At 41.1% G+C, this 20,358-nt stretch overlaps 1 protein-coding gene across 3 annotated transcripts in view; it reads left to right on the top strand.

Annotated features, from left to right (window-relative positions):
* The window catches only part of LOC102293530 (Down syndrome cell adhesion molecule-like protein 1 homolog), a 97,626-nt gene that overhangs the window by 42,417 nt on the left and 34,851 nt on the right, over window positions 1-20,358 (top strand). For all 3 annotated transcript variants that reach the window (XM_014330056.2, XM_042218077.1, XM_042218076.1), the window contains exons 4-6: window positions 17,546-17,692; window positions 17,803-18,081; window positions 19,106-19,381. In XM_014330056.2, the coding sequence (XP_014185542.1) occupies window positions 17,546-17,692; window positions 17,803-18,081; window positions 19,106-19,381 (702 nt within the window). The remainder of the gene's footprint in view (window positions 1-17,545; window positions 17,693-17,802; window positions 18,082-19,105; window positions 19,382-20,358) is intronic.

Raw genomic sequence — 20,358 nt, 5'->3', positions numbered from 1 at the left:
TCTCTCTCTCTCTCTCTTGCTCTATCTCTCTCTCCTTCGCTCGGCCACCAGTAGTGGTAATGGGGAGGGACCTGTCAGCTCACTTAATGCAGCTAATGTTTGCCTGCGCCTAGGGACACAAGCACAGAGACACACACAGTCCTGACACACACAGCGCTCCACTCTCTCTCTCTGTCACCACTCTGTCACATTCCCTCTCTTCTGCCTCCATCCCCCCTCCTTCCCTCCCCGCATCCCTCTCATTCTCTCCCAGCTTCTTCTCCTCTCTTCACTGTGCTGCGCCCAGGCTCTTAATATTCTTCAGTCTTGCTTTTTCTCACAGCGTGAAGCTTTTTGGGCAACATTTATTATGATCGCATTCATCTTGCATATTACTCAGAAGCTCTTGTTATTCCAAATGACCAGTCTGTTTCGACGGCAGTGAGAGTGTTCTGTTTAAAACAACAAAAGTCACATTTTACGTTAAACATTGTGGCATTATCCTTTTTCTAAATGCCCCCAGAAAAAAAAATGTGATCATATGTCTTAATACTTGGTGACTGAGTGGCCCAAGGAGGCATGTGCTGTAGATTTTAGGCCTCATTACTGAAATGTGTCATTTTTGTGGAGAAATATGTGACTTCCTCCATGAGCAATAAAATCCATCTTAAAAGTAATAGTATTTAGGCAGGCTAAATTCCAATTGCGGTCTCTTTTAGCATCCTGTCCTCTCCTTTTTCTTTACTTTGTACAGCAAATACAGAAATCTAGACGTTTTGACTGCAACACTTTACCTTAAGCTTGTAATACCACTATATTCATGCTCCTGTAACTGAACATAAACAAATACAAACCAGTGAAGAGTGCATGAAACAGCTACAAGGACAGGCAGGGAGGCTTAATAAAAACAAATGGCTTATAGAGACAAAAAATACTTCTGTGTTCTTTCTCTCTTTTCCCTTCACCCTTGTTGCTGCCTCACTCCATCTATTCCTCCCTATGCTCTGTCGCTCTGATGAATATCACCCAAGCAAATCAGAGATGCAGAGGAATCTCTCTCTCGCTCTCATTTCTCACCCTCTTTCCTCTCCCCTTATTTCTCCTTTCCTCTCCACCCTCTGTGTTTCTTCTGGTCTCCCTTCTTTCTCTCTCTCTCTCTTTTGACTTGATTTCCTTAACTACCTTCCTTTCCTCCCCCTTGCATATGTGGACCTCATTCTCTCTCATTATGATGATTTGAGGTTCAGCTTCAGTTGCTGGCCCATTAAAAAACAAACAACAGCAGCAAGCCTTGCCTTTCCTTATATTGCACTCAGCCTCATAAGATGGCCTCTGCTCTGCATACTGCATTATAAGCTCGACTACAAAAATTGCCCATCTGTGCTGTTCTTATACTCCAGTATAATATGTTTAAATATGGTCGTGCAGTAGAGATGGTGGTACACACACACATGCTGAATGACCTTGGCAAATGCCACCTCTTGCCAAACTGCCATATCTCAGTGCCAGCCCTTCATGAGGCCTCCCACTCTTTAGGGAGAGTGCTACATGGCTGCGCAGGGATTGGATGCTGGACTGAGGGGAAGAGAGGGGTTCTGTTGTAAAACACACATGTTGGTGTACGGACAGGGATCTGGAGATTTCTGGGGTGTTTCTCACAATCTTGCTCTGCTCTGTAAGACTGGGTCAATATGTACGTTTAATCAAAGTTCATCTGCTGATGTGCTTGGCCCGTCATTTACAGGAGAATTTCCCAACCATTACTGCAACCATTTCAAACACAAGCAGCTGTAATCTAAACCCATGTCAGCATTATATTTTGAGTGTGTTTGCGTTGTTATATCCTGAGCTGGACTGAGGAAAAAAAAACAATGCCATGATGTGATAGCACCTGTTAAATTGGTCTCAAGTGAGATTAGAGGGTCTGGTTTCAGAGATGATGGGATTTAACAGTATTTGTTTGAGCTGCAAGACAGGCTATATCAGCCAGACTGAGACACAGAGGATGGAAAGATAATGGACAGAGTGGAGAAACATATGAAGTTAAAACATGGAGGAATAAATTATAAAAATAGAAATAGATTTTTACAGTAACAGGTTACAGGTTTACAGTTGTTTCATTGTTTTAAATTCACATTTAAAATGTTTGGTGTTCAGTGTGTGAACTTGTCTTTGGTTGAAAATGTTCAAACGTGATCACGGCCTCTTTTAGCCATGTGGACTTTTGCGTGACTACACTGTGTTGAAGTATTCAGTCATGCAATACAAACTCCACCTCAAGCTGTACCTTTCAGTTTGATAATAGAATCAAATGTAACCAGGCCTTGTGAACAGTGAAGTTTATGCCAAATTTAAACATGTTCCTTAATTCTGTGCATATATACAAAAATTAATCAGAATTCGTTACGGTTGATGGGTCTTTGTCCCTTGTGCTTCTCTTTTTTACCAAATATGGAGCAAACACCTAATTGCCATGAAGAACAATAAGTTAAATTCCCAATTAAAACAATCAGCAGTCAGTTATCTTCCAGTATCACTTAATTTCAGCTCGTCATAATCTCATTATTTGAGTCAGGATAAATGTTGCCCTTTCCTTGATTTTTCTTTGAAACTAAAGTATCTGTTTGTTTTTCAGAATAACATCCAGTACTAATCAGGCTTCATAAACATGCTGCTCAAGACCAATAATATGTTCTTAGAGTTGTTCATTCTTTTTATTCTTTTTTATTCTTTTAAGATAGAATTTAAGGGTAAAGTGCTATAATAGACTACCCCAGTTTACACCTCACAGTGTAAAGAAAGCCTATTGATCCCCCTGACATTTGAGCAAATCAGAAGCTAAGGAAAATGTTTGTAAATGGCAAGGTTAGCAGATACATTCTTGGTCTTGTGTAGACATGAGAGCAGCAGCACATTGATTGTGCCAAATCTGTTACATTCAATAATCCCCAAACTCGAAGTCCTTAGCACTTCTAGGTTCTGTTTGAGACTGCAGAGGCCTCCAGGGTGGATTTGATTTCTGAGTCTTAATAGAGCATATTCAGAGTGACTGAATATGCTCTATCTGTCTAATCTTTCTCCTGCTTTAGATTTAGAAAGGCCACATTTGCTTGTCGAGCCCTGATTAGTGGGGGAACACAGAATCCATTCACGCTCACATCCACAGCTACGGCTAATTTAGAATAATCAGTTAGACGAACAGTAATACTGCTCACCACTGCACCACTGTGAAACCTGTGACATTAATCCCTTGTTTTGCACATTAAAGTCAGTTTACAGATATTTGTGAAAGCTTCTGCATTTATCAAAATGTGTTTTGCAAAGACTTGTACCTCTAAAGGGAGCTGTCATATGAGTCAGTGTCAGTTGGTGCTGAAGGGTACAAATTTGAATATGGAAAATTTGGGGGTGTGAACCTAGTAGACCTTAAATTTATTGCTAGTTTCTGAAATGGTTTCTGTTTATCCCTTAGGAAAACACTCAACCCTAACTCTGATTAGAGGTTTCTTCCTGTTCGAAGGAAAGATTTCCTTCCCACTCTAAACGGCTGGTGCACAGAGGGAAAATAGTTGCTTTTGTCTATACAATTGTAAAGTTTGGATCTTGTAGTGGCCAAAGATAACTGTTGTTATTGTTTTTTCATATTATCAATTTAAATGAATTGAACTGAATCTATAATTAAGCTGCTACTGCTTAAATTGCACAGGCACCTGGATTTGGAGCTTTTTTATATAGATCATCATGACTCTGTTATAGGAGTGTAAGTATAATTTTTGGGGTGTCCTCTTTTAATAAGATCCATATTTGTTCCCCATCCTACACCTTAATTGTCTTTATTTTACCTCTGTGTTGTTCTGTAAAGACCGTTCTATAGCTGTTTGCCACTTTCTGTACTTGCAGATGTGATTTAACCATAGCAAAGCCTCAGAGAAACCATCTTCTCACAGCGACTTTGGACTGTTTTCCTGTTAAGTATGCTCATATCTAAAAATCATACCAGGAAATGCTGGATCAGCTGGCTAGCTGACTTCAGTGTGCGTGCAGGCTGTGTGCAGATGTGTGTCTGCACATACATGTTTTTACTTGCTTGCGTGTGTAGCTCTACATATACTGAGTGAGGAATGTTTGTGTGGCAAAGAGACAAAAGCATTCCCAAGGAAGAGATAGAGGGAGAGAAGGAAAGAGAACATCTTCATACATGAAAGCGGCAAGTGATGGAATCTTAACTGGACTCTCAATACTCCCTTTGAGCATCCTCCTCATCTTCATCCTTAATGTGATCTTTCTTTCATCTATTTCTCTTCTCTTTTCCCCAGTTTGTCTTTACTTTTTTGTTTGTTTCTTTCTCTCTCTCTCTTAATGTCCCCTCCCCCTTGCTGAGACAGTGACACTGGGCTTAAGTGGGACAGAGTGTAGGGGGGCATTGAGGCAGAAGAGACAGAGAGACAGTCATGAAGGGAGGGAGGCAGGAAGAACCGCTGCTGCTCTGCTGTGGCTGTGCCCTCACCCCACACCTTCCCCTAGTGCCGCTTCCTCCGAGAACGTACCTCAGGCACTCCTGGACCCTCAGGCCTCCTCGCGACGTCTGGGGGACCCGCTTTTAGCATGTCACCACTACTCCACTCCAATCTGCAACATCTGTCTCTGCATCTCTTTTGCCTCCTATCATCCTTTATGTCATTCTCCTGCTCTGGCTCCTCCTCCACATCCTCTTTTGGGTCTCTGTCACCAAGATGCCCAGCAACAGTGGTGAGGGAGCATCATCACGGTGGTACGGGCAAACGATGGGGGTTGGAGGCCATGGAAAGGCATGCCTAGGAGAAGGGCAGGCCATCTCTCTCCCTGCCTCCTTCCCTCCTTCCCCTCCCTCCCCCGTTCCTCATGCAAGGTGCACTCATCCGCACACAGGCCTTGCTCCCCGGTGACCCCCCTGCTCCCTGAGATTCAGTATGTGTCACTGCGCACTTGCTTACACGCTGTGGCACTGTAGTACTCCCACTGAGGACAACATGGCTTTACAAAGGGCAAGGCTTTATTGATTTGTGTGAGAGAGTTTATCACATGTGTGTCAGCACACTCGCTGTTCTCCCCTTCTCATGTATACAGAGGGAACACTGCAGGCAGTACCGTATGTGTCCGGATACACATATGAATATACAGTACATTGTTGTTGAATTTACACGAGCACACAATGGAATCCAGTTCAATATCTAAACAAAAAGTCCAAGTGGTGCTTTCAGAGGATCCATGATCAGTCTTTTCCCTGTTTGCCTTGTCTTCCCTTTCATAATGTATGACAATCAAACAAAAGCGACCGGCGTGTGAAATTAGACCCTTCATGCACTGTCGTTTTTGTGTTTTCCACGGCAGAAATAAGGTCACGCTGTAGTAGAGTTTACTTTGCGCTGCTGTATGTGTGTTTATAATGCATTAGATATGCCCTGTTATCATTCTCATGACTGGTGAGCTTGTCTCAATCTATTATCTATGAGACTAAATAATTAAAGACAAAAGCAACACAAAGCACCACATGTTGACAAGTCTAGCGTATGTGTTTGCATGAGTGTCAGTGACCGAATTTAATCTAAGATAAATGCAGATGAAGTCTTTTTTGTGGTTGTGTGTGCCGTGTTTGCATGTGTGCTCTGACATACAGAACCATCATTTTAAGAGGAAAAGACAATCTGAGAATATGACGATGGTTTTGTCTTAGTCTGACTTTTGCATTGCATTCCTTTATTGTTTCTCTTCATCCAGACATACGTAACTACTCCCATCTTGCTGCTTGAATATTTATGGCCATTCCAATTAAGGTTTCTTAACTGTGTTAGAGGCCTTTAACCATTGCAGAGGGTAGTCTGAGATAAAGATGTGGGGGTGGGCTGATGATAAAACAGATTCTCCTTCTCTGTTTCTTTCGGTTTGGATGAATGCATATTTTCATTTCCTTTATTTGTTTTTCCATCTTCCTTTCTCTTTTTCTATTTCTTTAGTCCCAAGCATGAGTTGTTCAGAGAGGGTGAGGGGTGTGTGGGTGTATGGGGTGTCACCTTCTAACAACAAATATAGAAAGAGAGTGAAACAGAGAGACAGCAGCAGGAAGAGAGAAGTATGGAGAAACCAAGGAAACAGATACTGTGAGAGGGAAAGACAAAGAAAACAGGAGACTTGGTGGTGGTGTTGGGGAGGGCAGCAGCTGGCATTTGACGGTGAAGCATGCCTTTTTAATGAGTGCATTAGTCCTCTGAATACCTATCCTCAGATCACTGCATCACATTGAACCTGGAAAACAGACTGAACAAAGGAAGAGAGGAGGATGCGAAGGTCAAGGCTTTGGGCTGAAAAACCAGAACACTTGTAGAGAGATAAGAATAGAGTAAATGTGTATCTGTGCTTCCTCTTCAATTATTCTGCTTCTAGTAACTATGTGTGTCCTACACTCATGCAGAGTCAAAGAGGCAAACTCTATAAAAATTCACACAATTCTTCTTTAATAACCTTCTTCTGCTATTTTGACACAACCTCTCCCCAGTCTTTTTTTTCAGTTTTTGTCAATGATTGACTCAAAAAAAAAGTGGCAGTAATATGTCGTCCTTGTAGGTCTTTCTATGTCTGGCTTGTTCTCATAGCACTTAACTATTACAGACTGCTTTGAATGTGAATAGAAAGGAAATAGGAGCAACCATCATTCATTTCATACTAGAGAGAGCAAAAGGGAGAAAGGGGTGGGGGGGCTCAGATAGGGAGAGAGCCTATTGTTGGTACGTGTAGATTTCCCTTTGTCAAACACATGCCAATTCTTAAGCCCCAACAGAAGAGAGGAGAATAGGAGAATGATAGCAGCAGAGAAAAAAGATGAAAGGAAAAAGGGCGGGTTGGAAGGCGGGAGTAGAACAGAGGGGAGGGGAGCAGTATTGATTTGACACTAAGGGAATCACACCACAGCGCTGTTCATTTTCATTTATCTGCCCTTGTAATGGGTGTGTTAATATGGCAGGTAGGGGAAGAGGGCAGGAGGGGATTTAGGAGGATGCAAGCATTTTATTAGAATTCAGTCTTTTTTATCCTTCCCCTCTGCTCACCAGAAAACCATCCTGCATACATGCACATGTGCACATACCACATGCATCTACAAACATGTCAGGGTGAAAAAAGTAACATTTTAATACTTCCCAAATACTTCCCTACAAGACACAAAAGGGAACATGTTTGCCTTGTATAAAAGCCCTCAGCTCAGTGTAAAAACAAGAAGTAAGTATTTTTAGCACAAAACATAAGCCAGAGCTGTTTATTACATGTGTGCCCTAATATTGGAAAACAACGGTCATAAATTTCTTAAATAAAGGTAATATTAAAACAAGACTATGTGCCATTATGTGTTATTATGTAAATATGTTTGTGTGAGAGATAACTAACTAATCTAAAAAGATACTGATACTGAAGGATGGCTGTTGGAGCGACACATAATGCTTTTAAATGTGAGTGAAAGTGGGGTCAGGGTGGTAGTTACATGTTGGGTCTGAATGGACAAAATAATGCTTTATTTTGTGTTCATGGTTGTGCTTTCTTGTATGTCTAGCTCTACTTGAGATTTAGGTAGCAGGAGTGAGGACATTAGTAGAAAATATGGACAATTTTAGCGGCCTTTACTTTCACCCAGGCAGCACGGTGGAACAGTGGTTGCCTCATAGCCAGCAAGGAGGTCCTGGGTTTAAATCCACTGGCTAGCTGGAGCTTTTCTGTATGGAGTTCAGCATGCTATCTCTGTGCTTGCATGGGTTCTGTCTGGGTATTCTGGTTTCCTATTCTGAGTGCTTGTCTGTCTCTCTGTGTTTGTCCTGTGATCGACTGGCAGCCTGTCCAGGGTGTACTCCGCCTCTTGCCCTGTGACAGCTAGGACAGACTCCAGCCCCCTGTGACTTTGAATTGGATAACTGGAGGAAAATGGATTGATTTACTTTCTAACCCAGCTTCTAAGAGCTGGCTGAGGGTTCTTGGTTTTAGAGTATAAATTTCAATTGGGTTGGGTTAAGTTATGGTTATTGTTAGGCGTAAGGGGCTAGGAAAAATATGTCATGTCAATAAGGGTTCTGTGTGTGTGCGTATGTGTGCTTGTGTGTGTGTGTGTGTGTGTGTGTGTACATGTGTGTGTGTGTGTGTGTGTGTGTACGTGTGTACAAGGAAGAAGCTTAGATACAGTATGAGCAGCTCAAATGAAATAGCTTTTAGTAGACCTTCCCAGTGCCTCCTTGAAATCAACCATAATGGGCCCTTGGTAATTATCAAATAAATTAGCCAGGGGAAAGAGTGGGAGAGCAGGAGGAGAAGGGGGAGGAAGAGGGAGGGATCAGGGCTGACTCCTTTCATTCTTTTTCATTCTCATAGCTGTCTTTGCCTGTTAAAACGCTTTACCTAAATTTATATAATTTTGTCAGACAGGCATCTTGGTGTAATTTAATACTTTTGTTATGCAAATACACGTTGGTTTTTATTGTAGTTTAGGGCATGTTTTCTTTCTTTATTATAGTGTTCATCAGCTGAGATGGATTGATAAATTAAGGATTAGCACGCCTCCAGTAGGATAGCAGGTTAAAGAAACCATTGATTTTCAGCCTTTTTCTCCCCAAACCCATATTATTTAGGAGTTAAAAATACCTGACATTTCAACAAACCTATTAGAACTTGTAATATTTAAATAGATACGCATGTGTAGGGATGAAGTGTTGATTCTTAAATGGTACTTCTAATGTGGATGGGTGGTTAAAGAATCATGTGGTCATGAGATGAGTGTTTGGAGATGAACTGGGCAATATCAATGGACAGTGTTGTACACTATTATTTTATTGCTCAGAGACAGTATTCACTATAGGTAGGATTATCAAAGGAAAGCACACTGTTTGATTGTGACAATTTTGGGCTCTAGCAACAGAGCTGTCCATGGTGCTACTTCAGCTACTATTTGAGAGCATTGCAAAATGTAAGTATGCATGGTTCTGATCTGATATAGTGACTCGATATTTCTTCTTGAAGATACCATTTGCACTGACTTGTGTATAAATAAATTGGCTTTCTAGCTTGTTAAAAAGTCTCTACACACTGAAGGGTGCACAATGTGAGAAAACCCTATGTTAGCCTTAATCATAACCCATTTAAACATATTTTAGACAGACGTGCTTTGGCTTTACTCCATCGTAACACAAATATATAGTTCATAGTTTGCAAGAAACAGATACATGCGCTCATAAAATCATGGGCTTAATGGGAAGCCGAGGAGGCCTTTCACACAGGTGCAGTTTTAGCCTTTGCATGCTTTTGCACTCCTGTTTTACTATACTCGAGAATATTTACTTCTACACTTCTGCTTGTTTAGATGAATAAAGAACATCTTCTCCAAGTGAAGCAGTTGGGACTAAAGGGCATCAAACCAAATTAAATAACACACTGTCTCTTAATAGTGGTAATGGATTCACGGTAACAACACTGCACTGGCTTAGTAATATCTACATTTTGGAACATAAGAATTTTTTAATGATGTGTCTGCAAACCTGGATAGCTCCATACGTTTTTTGACTAAAATATGGTTATATATTTTTGTGTCTGTACACTAATAGGGGGTTTGCATTCAAAAAAGATTATTTAAATCAATATATGATTATGTGCAGAGTTTTACACTTCATATTGAATTAACCCTAGAGCCATTTTTATCTATAGTCCCCCATTTCCAGGCCCCAAAGTAGGCCAGTTATATGCCAATCATGTTCAAGTGAATGATGCCATCATCAGGTTGCAAAAGCAAAATAAACCAGTATACATTCATTTTAGTACTAATCAACTCTGGAACACCAATAAGACTGGAAAACCAGAGAAACAACAAGTGGATGATCGCAGAATTATCTCCTTTTCAAGAAAAACTCCTTCACATCATCTCACCAAGTCAAGAACATGCTCAAGGAAGCAGGCATATCACTGTCAAAGTCGACTGCATTTATGAATGCAAACACAGAGGACTTACAAGAAGGTGTAAACCGCTGGTTACACTCAGCAACAGGAAGGCGTGATTAGACTTTACCAGAAAACATCTAAAGGACGCTCTACAGTTTTGAAAAAAAGAGGAGAAGACAAGATTAACTTGTACAAGTTGTGCGACCACAACACATCATCTGTCAGATATAGAGGAGGCAATGTTATGGCGTTTATGGCAGCCTGTGGAACCAGGTCACCAGTGTTTATTGATCATGTGATTGCTGATAGAAGCAGCAGAATGACTTTTAAAGTGTACAAGGCAGTACACTCTGCTCAGATTCAGCCAAATGCTACAAAACTGATTCAACAGCGCAAAATGGATAATCATCCTAACCATAAGACAAAAGCAATCAAAGAATTTGTCATGGTAAAAAAAATAGGATATTCCTCTATGGACAAGTCAGACAGCTGATCTCAGCCCAACAGATGATGCTTTTCAGTTATTAAATAGAAAAAACTGGAAAAAGACTCAAAAGCAAATGGAGGCAGTTGCTTCAAAGGCCTAGCAGAGCATCACAAGTGAGGAAACACAGAATTTTGTGATGCTCATGGGTTCATTGAGTGCAAAAGATTTTCATGCAAGTGTTAAAAGCAATCTTTATATTTAAAATTATGCTAGTTTGTCCAGTTAATTTGTAGCCTCTGAAAATGGAGGACTGTATAAAAATAGCTTTTTTAAAGCACACACCTAAATCCCTGGCTGTGACAACACATACACACAAAGTAGACATCTTTCATTGTCACTGTAGCATATGTGACAGCTTATGTGTGTCTGAAAGAGAGATTGACCATTAAAAGTAGCATTGTAATGATGGAGGGTAGATGGAGATGAATTGAATGGAGGGAGTGGAAAAGAAAAGGAAGATAGAAACGAGAAGGTAAATCAGGAGGAGGTGAATAAATAAGGAATGTGTAGGTGTACTCCACTGTCTGTTCATTGCTGCAACACGCTGTAGTGAGGATACTCACCACAAACACACACTCACAGTTTGTTGAGTGCACTTTGCAAATGTGGATTGTAAGACAGTGGGAGTAAGAATAGTGTAGCTCGTTAGACAGATTGTGAGTGTCTCTCACTGTGTGTGTGTGTGTGTGTGTGTGTGTTAGTGTGTGTCTGTGAGCACATGCATTTGTGAGAAGTCCATTTGTGCAACTACTGGCCTGCATTGTACCAAATCTGCAATCCATTTAGCCCAAAATCTGAAAGGCAAACCTCGATGTTATGAGTGTTTTTGTTAACTAGTGCAGCCTAAAAAATAAAGTGACAGGATGCACAGAGAAATGTGGTGAACTCCTCTGTGGCCTATAGCCTAGACTTGTGAATCAATTACAGATCCATTCAGCAGTTCCCTTCCTCTCCTCTGATCTCGTTTGCCATCATTTAAATGGCTGATTTCGTTTTTACCTCTAATGAAGGGTACCGTGCACGCACACACACACACAAAGACACACACATAGACACACGTGCACACAAAACTCACATGAAACGCACACTTGCACGTCGCTGTGTGCTACCGCAGCGCCCCCTACCCAGCTGTTATCACGTGAGTGCACGGGCCCTAGCAACAGCGAGCGAGAGAGTGAACAAAAAAGAGAGATCCTGGCGAGAGCAGGGGACAGGGGAATGGGTAAAGAGAGGGAGAGAGAAAGAGATGAGAGGGAGGGGGGAGCTGTGGAGCATTAATAAGTGATGAGTCCAACAGTGTGAATTGCTGTTAGTTAGCATTGCTGCAGCGCCGCTTTCATTTGCATGGCAGCACCAAGAACAAACCCCTTTACTTACGCCATTTCCTCTCTCGCTCTGTATCTCTCCAAGTCACTTTTTTTTTCTTTTTCCTGAACCATATTATCTGTTTCTATCTTTTCCTCATCTCCTTGGTCTAGTCAACATCTCAAAATATGTATATCTTTTCTTAGGTACTTTTTAATCTTTTTTTTCATATCTGATCTGTTCGTCTCCTTCTCCGAGCCTCCCCTGTGGCTACAACATCACTACATTAACATTATAATTTTTTCTTCACTGCTTTCCTTTTTTATGAGCTCTTATGCTACCGTTCCTTCCTCCTCTATTTGACAATAATTTGTTGAAAATGGCAGCCATATACTACTGGAATATATTTAGCATCACCTTTCCTACATCCCTTCATCTTCTGCCTCCAACTCCTCTCCCCTTTTCACTATATCTTAAAAAAAAGAGGAGTGTCCTCTCTCTAGGGGAACTTTGGGGAAGACAAGTGATGCTCCAGGGCTCCTTAATCCTTTTTTCATTGCCCCCCCTGTCTCAGCATCTCGTTATTTGCATGTATGTGTCTGCCTGTGGAATTTTTGGCATACGTGCGCATACGCTCACACAGAGATCTAGCAGCAGCTTCTGCACTTGGCTTGACTTGATGCCTCAGGCTGATCAGCTGAACTGATTCCATTACTTACAGACCCCCCTGAAAGAGAGGAGCACAGACTAAGAGGGAAAAAGGCAGAGACAGAAAGAGGTGGAGGGCAGAGGGGAAATGAGTGGAAGAGAGACTGGGGATGGAGAATAGATGCCATGCAGAAGGCAGAAAAAGGGAAAAAAGAGCAAAAAAAAGGAAGAAAAGGTTGGAAAACAAGGAGGAAGTGAGAGGATTTTGCACCTCCCTTGGGTGTAGGATAGACCTCAAAATTCTCATCCAGCTTCCTACAGTAAAATAAATAAATAAAATACAGACACAGAAGCACATACAAACACACACTCAAAAACAACATCAACAAACTCCTGGAGGCGTAGGCAGACTAGACGAGAATTGATCTCCTCTCCCACAAGGAGAGGCTTGCAAGGAGGGAGAGAGAGAACGGGAGATGGAGAAAGATGTAGAAGAATTGTTTTTACCCATGTATGGCTTTCAGGCCTGTAGGCCCCTCATCCTTCTCACTCTCACTCCCTCCTGTGTCACTCCCAGCGGCATGTTTCTCTTTATCTCCCTATCTCTCCCTCCATCAATCTCCATCTGCCGTCTTCCTCCCTGTAGGTCCAGACCCTTCCGCTACTCCACTGCCTCTCGCCGTCGCTGCCTGTTTTAGGTGTGTCACATCTCCAAAGACAGCAGGGAAGCAGAGAGTGGCTAGAAATGAAATATCAGTAGTGAAAGAAGAGGAAGAGTGGTAGAAAGCTTTGGTCAGTGCAGTCAAGGGGAAAATAGAGCATGTTTTTTTTTTGTTTTTTTTTTACATTTTCTGTTTTTATCTTAATTTTACACACTGGATACGCATTTAAATCACAGCATTGAAGGACCAAATGTCAGCCATGATCACCATGTATATAAAAAAAATCTTTTTTAATGCTACCAGCTACAATGACCATGACTGGAAGGCAGTTGAAAAGGAAAGAAGATATGTGCATGCAGGTTGGCTTGAAAAAGCATATTAATAATAAGATGCATAGTGAATGATAACTCTCAGTTTTTATACCATGTCCGCTTTTAATCTGGTATACCACTGCAGCCCTACTTATGGAAGATGCTACAGCTGGACATCTAAGGGGATTAAAAGGTAAATTAGGCTTCTCAAAAAAGCCATCTGTTAGCATCCTGTATATGTCCTTGAGGTTTTTTCTGTTTAAAGTCACTTCTGGTTTTGAAGGTTTTTTGTTTTTCTAAATAGTTTTTAAAACATAGAAAATGTCTGCATATTAATAAGAATAGAAAATACTGTTCATCATTACTGCTAAAACAATCTATAGTTAGTGTAAAATATGCATTTTACTGACTTTATGATTTTTTCTATGTTAATTTCTAATTATTATTTTGGTTTGGTGAAATTTGATGTTTAATAATAATAATAATAATAATAATAATAATAATAATAATAATAATAATAATGGATTGCATTTATATAGTGCTTTTCGAGACCCTCAAAGCACTTTACAATTCCACTATTCATTCACTCTCACATTCACACACTGGTGGAGGCAGCTACAGTTGTAGCCACAGCTTTAATGTAACATTTAATGATATTTATTAATTTACAGAATAAATTAATCGGTTACACAGAAAAAAATGATGCAGGATAAATTCTTTTCCTTGGATCCTTATGCAGTTTGAACAAGAGAGAAAAAAAAACACAAGATAAGAACAGAGTATAGAAAAATAGTGAGAAGGCTGGCATAAGTTTCCTTCACAGTCAGCAGTGACAAGCTCCTTTTCATTAAGGTCCCCTGCATCACTTTCCTTTCCTCCATTCTTAGCCATTTCTTACTCTACCCACCACTCTTCCCTCCCGTCACCCCCCTCTGGTCTGTCTTCCTCTCTCCAGGCATGTTGTGACAGGGTGTAGCAGTGTGTTATACAGGGTTCTACTCACCAAGTGCATATTATCCTGTAAGGCTTAATACCTAGGTTGGAACAAAAGGGCAGGCTTGGAAATTATAGCTTACGTCGCTTAGCACTCAGCACAACAGTCTGACTCACATGAAAACACGCGTGTGTGAACTTCATATATCCATGCAGATGCACAAGATGACACTGCCGTGTGTATGCATATTCAGAACTCTGACAGCTTAGTCACAGACACACAAAGATTTTGTAATGCCTCTTTCACGATTAGTTCAAATGCATTAAATCCTGTTTTAGAATTAACTGCCTTAAATAAATCACTCAATTTATGCCTGGTATTGACAAACAATCTGTAATTGGATGACAGTGTATAAGGCCCCAGACACACAGGCAAGTAGTCCTGGAAGTTGCTGTCAGTTGCTAGGTGAAATTGTTTGCAAAGACAGCTGCTGTGCACCTACTTGGATTTGCAGCAGTCTTTATTGTAGCAGATTGCTTTGATCGAGTGTTTTTGGGCAAGGCAGCATCTTGCATGAAAACTAAGGGCGGCCATAGTGATATGCTAGTAAGCATCAGGGAATACACCTTACCTACTGACCAGAGGTTGGAGAGGGTCACTGACATGTCTCTAGATATGTGAGACTAAGGCCTAAAGAAGAAAAAGTCTTTGTAAAAGGAATTTGTTCTATGTAAAAAACACAAAGTGCTCTGAGTTGTAATGGAAGGTACTGTGATCAGATTTCATCCAGGTGAATATAGCTCATCAAATAATGATTAAATACACCAAACAAGTTAAAACGTCATCTGAGTCTTCTTGTAGACTTCAACAACTCTAACAAAATGTTTGTTGACAAGTCTGTGAGCCGTGTTTAACTTATGTTTTTAAACTGTGTTAACAATCAAGATAACAAAAAAGAATTGATGGACAATTGCAAACAGGCCCCATGGACTGTATTTATTACCAAAGATTAATGCCAAGGTGTGACTGTGGTGAAGAAGTACAGCCGCGACTCTCCGCCATATCTCAGTCTTGTTAGTGTGTGTGTGGCAGAAAGCCAGGTCAGTCTTCTCTGTTTTATAAATCTCCTTTGGATGGACTTGTGCAGCCATAAAATGCATTGATTTTGTTGCACACATTGTGGTAGGAGACACACACACTCACACACACATAGACAGATACAAAGCTGGTTATTGATACTTAATACACAGTAAACATATGCATATACGTATTATAAACAGTTTTTCACCGTTTGCCAGCCACAATAAAGGAATAAAAATGTAAACAAATAATCATTTAAATCATCTTGTCAATAAAATGATTATTAGCTATGTTCCTGATTAAAACTTTACAATTTAAGTGTTTAAAAAACAAACAGTAGCAATAAAGTTTTAACACTACATTAGCTGTTTTCCATAAACCAATTGATTTGCTTGCACCCTAAAAGTTTCTAAAAAAAACCCCCTAAAAAACAATAATAATGCTATGCTATGACTAGGCGCTGACCTATTGCTTGGAGCATGTGTGTGTGTGTGTGAGTGAGCAAGAGTGTTTTTTGTGCTTGGCACATATTTCTAGTATTCAACTATTCAATGCACCTGCATTTTACTAAAGCTCTCTCTTGTCAACACTGCAAAGAGACATTGAAACATCGTGTACGGCAAACAACAGTCACCATGTTCTTACACTCACATACACTCTCACACACACAGACACTTGCACAAATGCACGCACACACACTGTAATAGCATTCACATAACCAAACAATCTGCAATCTACTACAAACTCTGAAGTGCACACTGTCTAAAATAACCCTTTGGGGGGAACAGAATACAAAAAGACTCAGAGAAGCGGAAAGAATGAAACACTGAAATACACTCTCCTCATCTCCTTTCCTTCCTTCTCTTTTTCTTCTCTCTCACATACACACATGTGCAGATACTCTGTCTATTGACATGCAGATAAATCACAGCCAGTCCAAGCAGTCACTGATGTGACATGAAAATGACGCTAATCTGCTGTTACCATAACACGCACCGACACATCAATTATTAACGCTTACAATAACTCCCCACTCTCTTTTCTCTTTCTTGTTCCTCTCAAATGTCTTTTTCCCGTTGTGTACATCTCACTAAAAGAACGGGACAGAGTCAGTTAAAAGCACCCATGTGTTCGGGTCTTTTGATGACATGTATATTATAGAAGTGCTTTTTATCTTCCAAAAAACTGTGATTTTTTTCCTTACAAATATGCTCAGTGTTGGTGAAGCTAGTAATAATGGATTGGATTTATATAGCGCTTTTCTAGGCACCCAAAGCGCTTTACAATACCACTATTCATTCACTCTCACATTCATACACTGGTGGAGGCAGCTACAGGTGTAGCCACAGCTGCCCTGGGGCAGACTGACAGAGGCGAGGCTGCCATATCGCGCCATCGGCCCCTCTGGCCAACACCAGTAGGCAAGTAGGGTAAAGTGTCTTGCCCAAGGACACAACGACCAGGACAGAGAGGCCAGGGATCGAACCGGCGACCTTCCGGTTACAGATGCGATTCCCAACCCCCTGAGCCACAGTCGCCCTAATAGTAGCCCCAACTCTTCAGCAGCGCACATATGCTATATGAACAAAAGCTCTGGGCCACCTACCTTTAACACCTACAGGAGCTGCTCAGCCATTAAAACCCTTGGCATGAAGCTGCTAGTGCAAAGTTTTTAATGCTGATGTTAATGCCAGAGCAGGTTTGGATCTCTGCAGTTATTGATTTGGTGACTTTTAAATACTTTGTCTACACTGTAATTGAATGCAGCCTGACACTTTGAAGTGCTTCCTAAACACTTCCACTTTACAATAATACCACTCACAGTTGATCATGGAAAATCTAGGGTGGAAAACCGACTTGTTGGGACTGTGGCATCCTATTACAGTGCCACACTCAAATTCAGTGAGCTCTTTGGAACAACCCGTTCCTTCACAAAAACGTTTTTAAAGATAGACTGCTGTGCAGTGGCAATGGGACTGAAAACATCGACTTCAAAGACTAAGAGTTGGGATCCGATACTTGTCCATATAGTGCTTATAGGGTTACCTTTGTGAATCTTAAGAACTTATACATGTGTAATTAAATGATCAAATGGAAAACATGCTGTTATTATTTAGCCCTACGAAAGATAAAACAGGATATACATAAACAGCATGTATGTTTTTTTGACCCGCTCCTGTTCTGCTCTCCTCTACAGGCAATCGATTCTTCCTGACCTCATTTGGCGCGCTGTACATCTCAGAAGTGCAGAAGGAAGATGCCCTTTCCACCTACCGCTGCATCACAAAGCACAAGTACAGTGGAGAGACTCGTCAGAGCAACGGAGCCAGGCTCTCTGTTTTGGGTAAGCAACAAGTTACTCTATGAAAAAGAGACTTGTGTTTAAGTTTTAGTTTTTGAGATTTTTGGTGTTTGAAATCAATAAAACTTTTTTGTGACCTTTATAACCTACAGACCCTACGGAGTCCACCCCGTCAGTGCTGGACAGTTTCCAGTCCGGTGAGGTGCAGGTGGGGCATAATGTGGAGCTGCCCTGCATCGCCTCTGGATATCCAAACCCGACCATCCGTTGGCTAAAGGATGGTCGACCATTACCAGCAGACTCGCGCTGGACACGGCGCATCACTGGTCTCACCATTTCAGACTTGAGACTCGAGGATAGCGGCAACTACATCTGTGAGGTCACCAACAGCTTTGGCTCCAAAGAGGTGACGGGTCACCTCAACGTGATAGGTGGGTAAATTTTTAATTTGCCTCTCCTGTCCTCCAGTGTTCCCCTCAAATAGCAACTGAGTGCAATAGGCAGAAGTAGCAAATGTGACATCAGGACACAAACCGCAATAGAGACATCTTTTAAGCTCTGTCGGTTCTGCCGTGGCCACCCTCGTCTAGGTCGAGCATGAGCTTGATATTTAAGGATGGCTTGCTCCCCCACTGTGTTCTCAAACCGCAGTGAAGCGTCTCCACAGTGACAGAGAACAGTGGTCATGCAGGCCTGTCGCTCCATTTTCCGATGGGTGTGTGAGAGAGAGGAGAAGGTTATGGAATATATACAATAACATTAATGTTAATATAAGAGATGTTAAAAGGTGACACACATAGAAGACACAGAACACTTAGAGGAGGTTATGGAGTTGGTAAAGATAAGAGATGAAATTTGAGGGTGGCTTGAGACGAGTTAGTGGACGCTGAGTACACTGGCCACAGGGCACATCATTGCACAGCCTACAAACCTCAAGTGACAGGGCATGCAAGGTGGGACACACACACACACAAATTTGGACAAGCATACAGTATATACACTCAGTGCCCATGAAGAAAGTCTTACACATTCATTGTCACAGAGACACACATGCTCACACACATTCAGCAGCCTCCAGCACCTAACACCAGCTGCTTTATTGCTCACTGACATTTTCTCCCCTTTTCGTCTTTCTGTCTCGGTTTTCCTCGCTGCTTAGAGCGTGCGCGCACACACAAACACAAAAAGTCAGAAAAAATGATATACATACAGAAAGCACAGACTTATTCTACCAACATGTTATTTGTGTTGAACAGCACAGAATAGCTCAATAAAAATTGCTCTTGCGCAACAATGCAAATAATACACTTTTTAGTGCCCGAGGGACACGCACCAGTTTTTGTACCTTCAATATTTGGGTAGCAACTGGCTTCTGTGCTTGCTTGCTGCTTACTGCTTCATCCCTTTTTATTTTTTAATTTACTTTGTCTTGCCTGTTCCTTCTACCACCTTTAGAGCCACTGCGGGTTACCTTGTCTCCCAAAAATCTGAAGACAGGGATCAGCAGTACAGTCATCCTCTCCTGTGCTGTTCAAGGTTCTCCTCACTATATGGTGTCCTGGTACCGCAACACAGAACCTGTTTTGCCTGATCAGCACTTTTCCATTCAGGGTGCTCACAATGAGACGCTGTTCATTTCTGCTGCACAAAAAAGACACTCGGGTGCTTACCAGTGCTTTGCCACACGCAAAGGCCAGACTGCCCAGGACTTCTCCATCATTCTCCTAGAAGGTATGGAAAATTATGCTTCTAATATTTGTAAGAAATTGTCTATGTCTATTACTCAAAACTGTTCACATATAGAAAAGGAAAAAATAATAAACAACAAACAGCTTTTTGTTGATTACTATTATGCATATACTGTTACAGTGGTCTATACTCATATTAACCCTCTGAAGTCTAAGCAGTCATTGTTGACCATCCCAGCCCAACCACAACCATACTTAATCCTAGGAAATCGGAATATATCATTTTAGTTTTTATCAAATCGGTCTCTTACAGAAAGTCAAAGAAAGTAATCATTCCAACTTAAGCATGAAGACATATCCATATTTTTCCCAAACAAGTCTACTTTGCCTTCCTCCATAAATGTTGGAGTAACCAGCTAATCATCTCAACGTAGAGTACTGCACAAAGTCCTGAGCTACTCCTTATTTCCCTATATTTTCCTTACAAGGAGCCCGACTTGAAATTTTTATTTTTTTGTAAGTGGTCTTGAGCAACAGTTGTTCAAGATTTGTTTGCTGCGTTTTCGTCCATATTCAGACCAGTTCTTGTACCTGGCCATTTTCAGAAGAATGTGTTTTGTATGTTTGGGTTAAGCCATTTTCCGCTGAGCAGGTCTGCAGATGTCCGTCAGCACACAGAGCAGAGATCTGAGCAAGAGCAACGCCAACAACTGAGTGAGAGGACTGTTATTGTGTGTGTATATGGATAATAGCAAACACTGAAATACATTTCTTGCCCAAGCAATGAATTTTGTTGGCTCAAATTAAACGTTTCTTTGCTCAAAATAATTGTATCCTCAAAATGCAACATTTGCACTTGCAAAAATTTTTTATGTGCGCTCAGAATAGAGGCTCAAAAATAACAGCATAGAAAAAGTGTCATATTTTTGTATGGTGTGCAATGTGAAACTGGACTGAAAGTGGGTTATAAAAGAAGAAGTGGCAGGCTCGGAAAACTGTTTACAGCAGATGAACAAGACT

The sequence above is a fragment of the Haplochromis burtoni genome, unplaced genomic scaffold, assembly GCF_018398535.1.
Source record: "Haplochromis burtoni strain Fernald_Lab_line unplaced genomic scaffold, NCSU_Asbu1 Contig_15, whole genome shotgun sequence".
NCBI lineage: Eukaryota > Metazoa > Chordata > Actinopteri > Cichliformes > Cichlidae > Haplochromis > Haplochromis burtoni.
This window is presented reverse-complemented; position numbering and strand designations above follow the sequence as displayed.